Source organism: Electrophorus electricus, chromosome 4 (genome assembly GCF_041902795.1).
Source record: "Electrophorus electricus isolate QZ-2024a chromosome 4, ASM4190279v1, whole genome shotgun sequence".
NCBI classification, from domain to species: domain Eukaryota; kingdom Metazoa; phylum Chordata; class Actinopteri; order Gymnotiformes; family Gymnotidae; genus Electrophorus; species Electrophorus electricus.
The window spans coordinates 1,197,459-1,211,792 of NC_137500.1; the positions used below are offsets into that span (position 1 = coordinate 1,197,459).

Sequence of the window (14,334 nt, forward strand, 5' to 3'; positions counted from 1 at the left end):
GGAGATCAGTGGATTGGGTGAGTTCAGGAGTGTCTCTGTGATGAGCTTCACCTGGGTCTCATTAGCTCTATTGTGGGAGCTGTCCAGGGTTCTGAAGCACGTGGAGTTCTGTGTTGCTGAAACAGATGTTACGACCCTTTCTAAGTAGGGTCAGTGACAGAAATGATTAAATGATTAATTAAATGACAACAATTAAACAATAAACAAAAACACATTGACCACATTTACATTTCGTATATTTTTATGCATCAAAGCTGGGCATGCAGCTATCAAGTGCCCTATTTCGTGACAGTAAAAACACTCCTGTTTCCCAGGGACTTCACTGGTTTTCTTTGAGGTAACGGGACTGCATTTACAACCAGATACACTGATCCTGGATCAGCTTGTATACTTGGATAATATGTTTAACCCACTGAAATCTCAGGGCATTGCCTCTGTTTTTGCATATTTTCTTAAATTCAGTTTTAAGATTCTTAATTATATTTTCATTTACTTATATTAGAGCAAAATTGAGTATTTTCAATGTATGCTACTTTTCCTGATCAAGTTCTTAATACAATGACTCAGGCAGTCTGGACGTTCAGATCGTTGTAGTGTTTTGTCAAGAACCAGTGGAGGGCAGTCTCACATTATTCAATGCATCTTAATTTTTGTTTGTTTACAGTGTCACTCTCTGTGACTGTTTTTGTTGAATTTTTGTCTGGTTTCATATTTGATTGTACTGAAGATACTGCCAAACAAAAACAAGGTATTAAATATACAAACATTTTATTGGATCATTATTCGGTTATTTAGCAGAAATTCACAGTACATTTACAATGTTCAGATAGAATGCTTTCATTAGTCCTCCTACTTTTCTCAGCATTGATCATTGATTCTGTAAAGTTATATTGATACGTCCAAAAAAATTGTATCAAAAGGTTATTTTATATTAATTTTCCATAAACTTTTTAATGTACAGTTATTTCGATAATACCAATTAAGATTAATTTTAATATTCGAAAAACGAGCAAACGGAAAAATATGAGCTGCAAGAAAATTAGTTAATTTATTTTTAATGCCTAGATATTTTCTTGCATATTTTAAAAAGTAAAAATTGTAGCAGTTCATTATTGTTTTGAAAAAGGCTTTCTAAAACGCAAAGAGGGAGAGCGGCTTCTTTAGTGCAGGAGGTTTTTGTACAACCACTGAACGACTTCGTATCACTGTGGTACACTTTTGGTGGCGGCACAAAACTCTCAGTTGGACGTAAGTAACTTTCACTGCTTATACAAAAGTTGGTATTTTCTGAAATCATAATCGACATGTTTGATGTTTGATAATAATGCAGACTTAAAAACTTGTTGCGGTTGCATTTAATGTGGTTTACGGGGCAACAGCTATTACGACGTAATTTATCTAATAATAAAATATATGTGTGTATTTTATTTTATTATTTTAAAAATCTAAAAAGCTTTTGGATAAGTCCTTTATGAGTTTTCTAAAGCATTAATATCGAAGCTATATATTACGCGGTAAATAGTGTCGAGAGCGGCGTGTTTAGATCAGGAGGTTTTTGTACGGACAGTAAACGAGATTGTAGCTCTGTGGTGGACTTTCGGTGGTGGAACAAAACTATCAGTTGGACGTAAGTAGACTTTAAATTTTCTTCACAACTATCCACACATGTAACGTTGCGTCAGTATGCACGGTGGTTTTGTAAACTACTCGTACTCTTTTATAGACTAATTGTGACGTTAAGTATCTTCCTATATCATAACCGCTGCTATGTCCTTATAGACCTTTTACTTTATACCGATGAAGAGTTTCTTAAATGTCTTTCAGTAGTAAAAACATACATGTTTCAGAAATATCTCTCAACAAGCTTTTATCTGCATGCTGGGTTTATTTTAAAAGGCAGAAATACAATACTCCCATACTGAAGGATCAAAACGTTGGCTGTTACAAATACTCAAATTCCTGTATTATACATCTAGAACACAAGTGTTTAAATAAATTGTCTTGACTTGGATGTTGCATTAAATGATATTAGTGTACAAAAATATGAAAAATATATCCAAAAACACAAATTTTGTAACCAATTGTTATGATTCTACAGAGTCTACAAATATCTAACGCATAAACATTAACGATACGAGTTTTAACGAGTTTTTAACGATACTTTTAGAGGCACAAAACTCTGCTGGATTTAAGTAACTATCAGCCCTTATTCAAAATTTTTAGTTTCTTTAGTTTCTTTTAATTTAGTTTCTGCCTTAATTTTTTATATCTTTATTTAGCTGTATTTCTAACTGTATATTTTATGTATGTAGTATCTTTGATAACTTTTTTATTACAAAAAAGAAAAGAAAAACAAGCATCTTTGGGGTTGTATCGTTCACTAACTCTGAAGCTAAACTACGGCGCTGTAAAGAGAGGAGACGGCAGTGTGTTTAGAGCAGGTTTATGTACGGACCTTAAACGAAGTTAGTGTGGAGGACACTGGACGTAAGAAGAACTTCACTTTTTATTCCCAGTAAATCACAATTTTAAGTAGGTATTGTTTGTAATAAATGTCTCTTTATTAAAGCGCATTAAAGGTGAATTTATTAGCGCGTTTATCCTAACCGTTACAGTGGTGTTGCGAGATTTTAGTGTAAATCGACCCACATTATTATCGTTTTTTTATCAAAAGCATAAATGTTTCAGCAATATTCGCCATCAAACCTTTATTCCGACTACTGGGTTAATTTTCATTAGTATAAGTGTTTGTCCCTGACTGGAGGTTGTTGATGCAAAGCACTTTAACCGTAATACTTGCATACTGAACAACCACCGCCTGTTAAATATACTTCCATTTTAATTTATTTATGACTATAAGTTATATTCATTTGATTGTTTCATTAATTATATATCCTAGGTTCTGATGTCCAGGGAAAATAACATTGAAAATAAAGGTTGTTGATGTAATACATACAAACATAAATAAAATAATATAAATAATAAAAGAGGAAGTGAAACACAACTGATTTTCCTGCTAACGGTTCCTGCCTGTCTGAGCTGTAGACCGTGTTGTGTCTCCTAGGTGACGCCCCGCCCACCCTCACGGTCCTGCCCCCCTCCAGTGTACAGCTGCAGCAGGAGAAGGTCACACTCGTGTGTCTGGCCAACAAGGGCTTCCCCTCAGACTGGAAGCTGAGCTGGAAGGTAGCTGGTAGCAGCTGGAGCTCGGGGGTGAGCCAGAGCTCCGGGCTACTGCAGAAGGACGGCCTCTACAGCTGGAGCAGCACCCTGACCCTCCAGAAGGAGGAGTGGCTGAAGAAGACAGTGACCTGTGAGGCCACCAAGGACTCCCAGTCTCCTGTCACACAGACACTGAGTAGAGAGCAGTGTGCTGAGGCGTGAAACTCCCACATGTGTACTGAAGTGTTCTCCTCTCACTCATTAATGTGCTGTCTTTTAGATAGTCTGTGTTTATTACTCAAATGTTCCTCTGTTTATTGGTCAAAATGAAATAAAAAATGTGAACAAACAACATTATAGTCTTAATTGAAGATTCTTTGCCAACATTGCACAGAACAAGAAATGCCTTTAAAGTGCTAATTGTCTGTACTTCAGAGGTCCGTGTGTGTAATGAGTTATAGGATTAAACTTTGATAATGTTGCTATTTGACCACTCTTGCTAAAGTTTGTTAAGGAACCAGGAAATAAGATGACTCAACATAAGTTTCATTCACTAGAAACTGTAATGTGTAAGTCAGTGTATTTTTGGAACATCATGGAGTGGGTGCTAAAACATCTTTGGTCCTCTCCATATACCATAATATTATTATTGTTTGTAAATTTATGCCTGAAACTAACCGCATATCACTTTTTAACACACGCTGGGCTGTTTTAATAAAATATTGTTATGGGTCCCTTAGGAGGTAATAAAGTTGTTTTTTATTGCAAAAGAAAGTACAGGTTTTATATTAAAAAACAACCAACTTTTTATTAAAAACCCACAGTCCTAATATATTTTGCCAAAATATTTTATAATAGAAACTTTATGCTCCAGGCCTCTGGTATCAGTTTAAAATAAAGCTTCAAGCTAAATGTAATAAATGTAACAGTAAATAACTGCTTAATGTTTGGTATGTTTTATATTATTTGAGTCATACAGTGAATTTATGACACAGGCATGTCCTTCACACCAAAGCAAATGTTTTAGTGTGAGATAGAAGATTTTACTGAATGTTCTTTGGCTGGTGGCATTTAGTAAATTATAATAAGATTATTAAACATTACCCCCTAAATATCTTTACTTTTACACCTTTGATTGTTGGTAATAAACATTTATAATGAACATGAACTGTATTTTTTGGTAGAAGTGTTTCACAGTGGCTGAGAATAATCAGATGAAGGCACAGACATGGTGATTAGTGCTTTAGTGTGTGCTTACATCACCTCTAAACAGGACAGAACCTCCAGAAGATGACTGACACTGCTTTAGCAGTCATGCTACTAGTAGAAATTTCTCTCCACTAATAACTACCTGCTCTATTATAAGAACAACTGCCCCAAGAGACCAAAGGACTCAGTACTGCAGTGGTGTGACTGGTTTCTGATGCTCCACTGGGTGTGTGTAAATGTGCCTCTTTGGGGTCTTGATAAGCATTAGATAAATGCCATGTGTTGTTGTTATTGTTATAACTGTAGTGTTTTGTCTTCACCTGCTCCAGCAGAAACAGAGAGATCAGCTGCTCAAAGAAAAGAGAGAAGGGAGATGTTTGGGAGCTTCTCCAGAATTCCTGGGCAGTTGTAGCTCATAGATTTGTATGTTTAGTGTGTTCAGACTGAGGGAGGATTTTGTATGATTCTCTAACACTGTGTGAACACTCAGCTACCACTGAGGTAAAATTCACCCAGACACTAATAATCTCCAGCGTCTTCAGTCTGGACCTCTCTGATGGTCAGAGTGAAGTCAGATCTAGATCTACTACCACTGAAACAAGCTGGGGTTCCTGACCATAAATTAGTAGCATAGTAGATCAGGAGTTTAGCAGCTTCTCTGGGTTTCTGCAAGTACCAAAACAGATCAACACCATCATCCACTCTGTGGCTGGTCCTACAGCTGATGGTGACTGTGTCTCCTGGAAGAGCAGATTTCACTGCAGGAGTCTGAGTCACAGTCACCTGACACATGGATTCTGGGGGAAAAAAAAAAAAAGAAGTCAGTATGAATCATGATTAAACATGAGAGAATAACAATGGCCTGACCTCTGGATTCAGAATAAGAGAAAATGCAGGAATAAGAAAGATATTATGTCTAACTATTATTAAAATACTTAATCATTCACTGACTTAATTTTATTTTATTCATTCAACTTATTTAAATCCTACCTTGAGTCCAGAGGACCAGTGTGCAGATGAAGATGGGGATCAAAGTCATGGTTGCTGTGGGTGAAGTTGCTGGGGCAGGCAGCTCTCAGTCATGAAGTGTTAAAATCACAGGACTATAAACACTCCCAGAGCACTGAAGCAGGTGCTGCACATGCAAAGTGACCTCTCTGTATTAATACACCTTTACCAAATATTCTCTGTTACTGCTCTGTTTTAATACACGTCTACCAAATGCTCTCTGTGGCCTCTCTGTATTAATACATCTTTACCAAATACTCTCTGTGGCCTCTCTGTATTAATACACCTTTACCAAATACTCTCTGCGGTCTCTCTGTATTAATACACATCTACCAAATACTCTCTGTGGCCTCTCTGTATTAATACACCTGTACCAAATACTCTCTGTGGCCTCTCTGTATTAATACACATCTACCAAATACTCTCTGTGGCCTCTCTGTATTAATACACATCTACCAAATACTCTCTGTTACTGCGCTGTTTTAATACACGTCTACCAAATACTCTCTGTGACCTCAATATTAATACACATCTACCAAATACTCTCTGTGGCCTCTCTGTATTAATACACATTTACCAAATACTCTCTGTGACCTCTGTATTAATACACATCTACCAAATACTCTCTGTGGCCTCTCTGTATTAATACACATCTACCAAATACTCTCCGTTACTGCTCTGTTTTAATACACGTCTACCAAATACTCTCTGTGGCCTCTCTGTATTAATACACCTTTAGCAAATACTCTCTGTTACTGCTCTGTTTTAATACACGTCTACCAAATACTCTCTGTGACCTCTATATTAATACACATCTACCAAATACTCTCTGTGGCCTCTCTGTATTAATACACATCTACGAAATACTCATTGGGACCTCTGTATTAATACACATCTACCAAATACTCTCTGTGGCCTCTCCGTATTAATACACATCTACCAAATACTCTCTGTCACTGCTCGGTTTTAATACACGTCTACCAAATACTCTCTGTGGCCTCTCTGTATTAATACACATCTACCAAATACTCTCTGTTACTGCGCTGTTTTAATACACGTCTACCAAATACTCTCTGTGACCTCTCTGTATTAATACACATCTACCAAATACTCTCTGTGGCCTCTCTGTATTAATACACCTGTACCAAATACTCTCTGTGGCCTCTCTGTATTAATACACATCTACCAAATACTCTCTGTGGCCTCTCTGTATTAATACACATCTACCAAATACTCTCTGTTACTGCGCTGTTTTAATACACGTCTACCAAATACTCTCTGTGACCTCAATATTAATACACATCTACCAAATACTCTCTGTGGCCTCTCTGTATTAATACACATCTACCAAATACTCTCTGTGACCTCTGTATTAATACACATCTACCAAATACTCTCTGTGGCCTCTCTGTAGTAATACATGTCTACGAAATACTCTCTGTGGCCTCTTTTTATTAATACACCTGTACCAAATACTCTCTGTGGCCTCTCTGTATTAATACACCTCTATCAAATACTCTCTGTGGCCTCTCTGTATTAATAAACCTCTACCAAATACTCTCTGTGGCCTCTCTGCATTAATACACATCTAGTAAATACTCTCTGTGGCCTCGCTGTATTAATAGACATCTACAAAATACTCTTTGTGGCCTCGCTGTGTATTAATACAAGTCTACCAAATACTCTCTGTGGCGTCTCTGTATTTGTTTTTTATGATTCATTACACACTATAATTAAAAATATAGTTAGTGAAATCTGACACTTAGATAGCAAAACCTCAGTCCAGAATTGCACAACTATAAGCACATTCTCAGCCTTAGACGTTAATCAAATCACCACACACACACACACACACACACACACACACACACACACACACACCCCTTCTATTCAACACACTTCTCTACATTAGACATAGAAATCTAACATGACTTCATTTCAAAACCTCCCACCTGTGAACCAACTGATCAAACACAGCTGTCAAATGTACTTGGGATGATTAACTGGGATGATTACTTGAGTGATTAATTGTGAATTCACCAATCAGGTCTAAGCACTATAAAATGCAACTGGTGACTTTATCTGTCTTTAAGTAAAAGACCTGTAGCATAAATATACCAAAGTATGTAATGTATTCATATGATGTGTTCTCCTCAGTATTGTTTGCTGCACGCAACCTTTTTACATGTACGTTTCTATCAGGTCAACGCATTGTTATCTGGACTTAACCTGACAAATGTAAGAAGTGGGAGAAACATCACTGGCCATAGAAATATTTTGAGTGTCCAGGGCCAACGTGGTGGTAACATCACAATTTAGCTGTGATCACACAGAATGGAGTCCTCCATCGCCCTGGCAACTTGGGTCCTTACAACATCACAGTCTAAACAAACACATTAGACAGAATACACACCATTTTCAGAGTCCACACTCACGTTAGACAGAATACACACCATCATCACAGCAGGAGACCAAGTGGGTGCAGAGCAGATGAAACACATTGTCATTGTCATGTTATTGGATAAATTATTTTGCAAATGAACTGAGGTATTCTGCACCTGTTTGACAATACAAAATATACTAGATTATTAACATTCATTAAATATTAGTTTAGGTGGAGATGGGAAAAATAATTAAAGATTAAAGATAAAATATGAAGCTTAGGGTTGTGTGTGTGTGTGTGTGTGTGTGTGTGTGTGTGTGTGTGTGTGTGTGTGTGTGGTCACTATAAAGTCAAAGCGGTTTTTGAATGACAGCTTCATTAGAATGTATCTCTATGGTTGACTTGTGGATGAGGCACTAAACTCAGTGAGTGGTAAGCTGGACTGTGGACGTCTCAGAGGTGCAGGAGGGAGTTCTGACCAGTGCAGGAGAACAGAATGCAGCAGCTCTGTTTGTATTCTGTTCTGTGTCCTGGCATTTCTGTTACTTCCACTGAAATAAAGCTTCATTTTGGACATTGTCTGCTCTTTTGTAAGAGACAAACATCTTTATTAATGTTACCAGACAGTTTCTTGTGCCTGAGTGAGCTTATCTGAACAGAGCAGAACATCTGGTGAAAGTGTGGCTCTATTCTGGGAGAAAGAGAATCACTCAGCCCTGGTAATGCAAATCTGAGTTACACCCCACTGCTCGCTCTCTCTCTCTCTCTCTCGCTCTCTCTCTCTCTCTCTCTCTCTCTCTCTCTCTCTCACTCGCTCGATCTCTCTCTCTCTCTCTCTCACTCGCTCGATCTCTCTCTCTCTCTCACTCGCTCGATCTCTCTCTCTCTCTCTCTCTCTCTCTCTCTCTCTCTCTCTCTCTCTCTCTCTCTCTCTTTAGTCCTGCTGAGGTGGACTGTGTCGCCCCCTGCTGTCCAGATTGGTGGCTCACTCTCCCTGCAGCTACACCAACACCACCTAACATTCATTCCTCTTGTGCTGGTGAGTGTATCATTAGCCTGATTAAATGAACTAAATAAGAAAAACCTTATTCTTAGTAAAGAGAACATGTTTAACAACACCCTCCATATTCCTACACTCACCTCACTGTTTACACTTCTTGTTCACACATCATTTTTGCACTTTCCATGTCTGCTGTATACATATGAAGCCCTGCAAATGTTTATTTTTAAATTGCCATTCTATTCCTATTATATTATTTTATTATTTTTATTGATGCTGTGATCTACCTGTTTTGTTGTACATGTACAATGATAATAAAGTATTTTCTGATCTTATCATATCATAGACCAGCACCCTCCAAACCGAACATGTTTCTTTATTAGTTATCGATTCCCCCTCTTGTCACGGTAGGCTGGTTGTCCAGCAGGAGGGACACACCTACTCCTGCCCAGGACTGCACTACACTACACTACACTACACTACACTACACTACACTACACTACATTACACTACACTACACTACACACTACACTACACACTACACTACACACTACACACTACACTACACTACACTACACTACACTACACACTACACTACACTACACACTACACTACACTACACTACACTACACCACACTACACTACACACTACACTACACACTACACTACACTACACACTACACTACACTACACTACACTACACTAAACACTACACTACACTACACACTACACTACACTACACTAAACACACTACTCACTACACACCTCTCATCCCATCAGTTGAGGACTACCCTGGTTACACACTCACCACCCCCTCATTTACTGGCAGACAACAACATTCTTGAATGTTCACCCCATTGCCACATCACTGCCTCACCTCTGTGGTCCTGCCCTCCCAGTTCACCTCCATCAAGAGTACAGCGCTGAGTCTGACATCTCCATCCCAGCTCCCTATCAAGACCTCACTGAGGTATTCAGCCCAGTAAAGGCCACACAGCTTCCTCCACACAGAAAAACCGACTGCTCTGTCAAACTACTGGATAACACCTGCCCTCAGTGTAAGGTTTACCCTTTATCTCAGTAGGAAAACCGAGTGATGGAGCAGTATATTCAGCAGGCCTTAGAGCAGGAGTACATTTACCCCTCCACCTCCACCTCAGTGTCTTCTACGTATAGAAGGACAGCAGGCTGAAGGCTTGAAGGGACCACAGAGTTCCTAATGACCTCCTGGTGAAATATCCTCATTGCTGCTTTTGTGCATAATTCGTGAAATTGATTTGTAATACAATAGTCATGACTTTTGTTTGAGAAACTTAAATGTCAAATAGCAAAGGTTTACATTGTAGACGTTTTAGTGTGAAAGGTAGTTTAGTATATGGATGGACTGACATGTTTTGGCTATGCTGAATACTGTACTGTGCAGATGAGACTTTTCTGTTTTTTGGCATATTTTGGTTATAGTTATAATGCTCATTTTTCACTTATACACATGAAGCTTTATATTTTGATATTCTGTAAGGCTTGATATCTAATTTAAAGTCATTGTTCAGTCATATTTTATGTCAGTCCTGTTAAGATTTGTTGAAAGTAATGTGACAGACCACACTTTTACTCAATAAATGATTGTACAAAATATCATTTTAAACATTTATTACACATTTCTATACTACTTTATTCATATATTTCACTACATTTGTGGCCCAAAAAGTTTGGGTCACAGTTTGATTTTATTTCCAACATCAAAACAGTTGATATTTCTTTATATAGTGCTCTAGGTCAAATGGTACCTCATTAGGAATAGAGCTAAGATTTGTCTGAACATTTTCACATGAAACATATGGTATCACAAGTAAGAACCTTTAAAGTGAATTTAAGAAAGTATGCAAAAACAGAGAAAATGCCCTGAGACTTCAGAAGATTAATGAGATCTGGGTATATCCATTGTTGTTTACCTTGACAACATACTGGTATATTCCTTTTCCCTAGACCAAGATGTTTGCGAAATTTGCCAGGTACTCTGGGCAAAGGAGAGTTCCACCTGTGTGAGGTCATCTACCTAAGCTACCTCATAAATGCAACCAGTGTATGGATACAGGCAGCTAAAGTGATCTACAGGACTTACTGCGATTTGCCAACTTCCACCGGTGTTTAATTAGGGGATTTAGCACTAAGGCCCATTCTCTTACCAACCTACTCGATGGAGGAAACAACTAGCTGGAGTGGAGTCCAGTGGCAGAAGAGGCCTTTGGCAACTGTCTCGGTCCTCCATCATCCTGACCCTGATAGGCCCTTTGTCGTTTTGATGTTGGAGTCTCAGTGGTGCTGTCTCAGTGTTCAGGAAACACCCCAAACTTAAGCCATTTAAGCCGGTGGTCTACTATTCTAAGAAACTGATCCCTGTGGAGAGGACCAAGAGAGTGGGAGAGAGAGAGCTGCTGGCCATAAAGCTAGCATTCAAGGAGTGGAGGCGTTGGTTAGAGAGTGCTCAACACCCCTTTGAATGACCATAAAAACCTCCAATAGTTCCAAATCGCCAAATATCTCAACTTTCACCAGGCCAGGTGCTCTGTCTTCTTTTCTCGCTTCATCTATTCCATCACTTATCAGCCAGGATACAAAAACACCAAGGCGGATGCCCTGTTCATGCATTTTGACCTGGAGGCTGGACCCACCAGCAGGGAGGCCATCCTGCCTCCTTCCTGCAAGCCATCAGGTGGGATCTGGACCAGGCCATCACACAGGCCAGATCTCACCGACACTGCCCAGGCCAGCGGCTTACAGCTCAGTATTGGTGGCTCTCCATTGAGATGTAATCAACCACATGGCCTCCTGCACTGTTTGCGCCAGCATCAATTACCAATGCACTGTTGTCTTCCTGCAGCTCTTTCACCAGTTTGGACTGCCAGAGGACATCATCTTGGACCAAGAGGTACAATTTATATAGCAGATCTAGCAAGAACTCCTGGACACCTCAACATGATGGTGAGCATGAACTCTAGTTATCAGCCACAGCCTAATACTCCAGCGTGCCCAAGTGGAGCGGGTGAACCAGAAATTAGGAAAGTTACTACATATGTAATGTCAAGAACATCCAGAGACATGGAGCACCTCCCTACACAGCACAAAATATGCTCAGAATTACCCACATCACTCCCCACATCACAGGCTTATCCTGTATGAGTGTTTCCTAGGGATGTTGGCCCTTCCACTCTCTGGGAACGGATCATTGAGGTCACCTGTTTGGTCAACCTCTATGTGGTTTGAGTTTCCTCAGCATTTCATGCCTCTTCCCTCAAGCCTTTTAGCACAGACCAAGGATTGTGAATATGGCTGGGAAAATTATATGTAAACAACAAAAAGAGCAATGTGAGATATATATTTGTCTAGTAGGAAGAAAGCCCAGCAAATCACAGGGGACCCTACTGATCCTGTGTGTTGAATTTGATCTGTTCCTTTCTGGAGTGTTCTAGAGTACCATGAGTCACAAAAAAATATTTCTAAGCATTTGCTTATCCCTTAAGGACTTTTTCTGAGGAAAATGTAGCAAACGTCTGAGACAGACGTTTGCAAATGTAGAGTTGTTTTTATTTAAAAGCACAATTCAGGTTTGGTAATGTAACAGTCAGAGGTCTGTACCCACAATATAGTTATCCAAAACTCGAGGAGTCAACAATAGAACAAATCGATAATCAGTCCTGAGTTCACAGTACCAGTTAGCAGTCTTATAGAGCAAACCAGCAGATAGGGACAAAGCTGATACGATAATTCCAAAAACAGAACAAGCTATAAACTGGAAAGACAAGCAGAGCTAACATTCAGTACACACATACATGTCATGGCAATGCTTCACAAAGAACAAAGGGAAACAGATGAGTATAATTAGACAGAACTAATTAGAAACAGGTGAGAATAATCAGTAATCCGGGAATGCAGGTTTGATGAGGGTGTGATGACTGGCAGAACCAGACTGAGTGACAGGAGAGCTGACAACAGATGAATGCTGGGAGTTGGAGTTCAGGCAAGGGAGCATGACAACTATTCTGACTGTATTTATATTTGGATCTGATATGAGATCCTATGTGATTTTATGTCGGATTTGTATGTAGATCTCTTATGTTATATCTTTATTTATTTATTATATTGTGCAACCTGATGAAGTTGAAGACAAATGTCCAGAAACAGACAAACTCTTTCAAAATCAAAACTGTAATAATCTTCCCATTTCATATCAGATATTCACTTTGGTTCATGTTATTAAAAAATGTTTAAAGACATTATTAGAAGCCAGAAAATAAAAATAATAGTAACATTTAATTTACATAACACCTTCCTTATACTCAAAGTCACTTTACATAATCCAAGTATAAAATGTACACCATAGGACAGTCAACAAATCAAAAAAACTACAGGATCAATCAGAAACACAATCAGAAATTGAGGGGGAAAAGGTTTTAGCAACTGTTTACTCCTTTAAAAAAGTTTAATCTTTTTTTCTCAGCATTTCATCACTTTCCTCCAGTAAAGTGTAGCGCAGAGACGGAGTGATTACGGTAATCATTAGTTTCCGGGACAAGACACTGAAAGATCTGCCCACTGCAGAGACCAGTCTGAATTTAGGAATGGAGAGACGACCAGCGTCAGAGGACATAAGCGCACAGGCAGGGCAGTGAGGGTGTTAAAGGTCAGATATGTAGGGGATGTGAGACCATGCAGAGATGTGAGCAGGAGTACAAGTGCAAGTGAACAACAGCAGCCAGAGATACTAGAGGAACATGCACAAAACCCACAATACACACAACGGAGCAAAACTCAGGCAATACAATCACTAAGCAATTTGTCACGCAGTTTGACACTTGTTCTAGAAAATTACTACTTTATATAATTAAAGATTTACTTATGTACTCACACAAATTAAAATTAAATGTTTTTTCCTGTATATAGTTATTTATTGTTTTGTATTTACTGAATGTTCTCCCTGATTAAATTAAGGGGTCTTCATTCAATCTTGTTCATTCTTGACTGTGAAGGGAGAGGGTTTCTCTTAGGACCCACAAATGTTCCCACATATGGGAGAAAATACCCAGACTTGAATTAAATATCTTCTATATGAAACTGTGCTCAGATTGTTACTCATGAGATACATTGCCAGACATGTGTGACCACAGGGAAGCTACAGTGCACAACATTTATTCAAAATAAAAGTCCAAAATGTTTTAAATGTTGAAAAATATTACTAGTCAGAAAGAGTAGCCACAGAATGTCTGGGAGAATTTGTTAAGTTTGTTAAGAATTAAAATAAGGATGGGGGAAAAAAAACAGAGGAAAATTTGTCCTTTTCAAACTATACAATTAACCAGAAAAGAGTGAGATTCAGCCCCAAAAGTCCAAAGTTACAGCCACTGAACATTTTCTAAATGACTGTCCTTTAAGCTAAATTAGTTGATTACATAAATAAACTTTTTTACTATATAAATAATGCAACTTATTTATTATATAAATAAATTAATTTTATACAATAACTTGGTCAGTTAGGTGTTGAGCCCCTGCACTTGCACAGTAAAAATATACGAGG

General features: G+C 38.5%; 1 gene segment (V, D, J or C); it reads left to right on the forward strand.

Moving 5' to 3' along the window:
- The first annotated feature begins 260 nt into the window (after window positions 1-260).
- Window positions 261-3,514, forward strand: LOC118240827 (immunoglobulin kappa constant-like). The segment is given in 4 exon segments: window positions 261-337; window positions 1,127-1,248; window positions 1,568-1,627; window positions 3,065-3,514. Coding segments are annotated over 4 exon segments (579 nt in total).
- The last annotated feature ends 10,820 nt before the right edge of the window (window positions 3,515-14,334 follow it).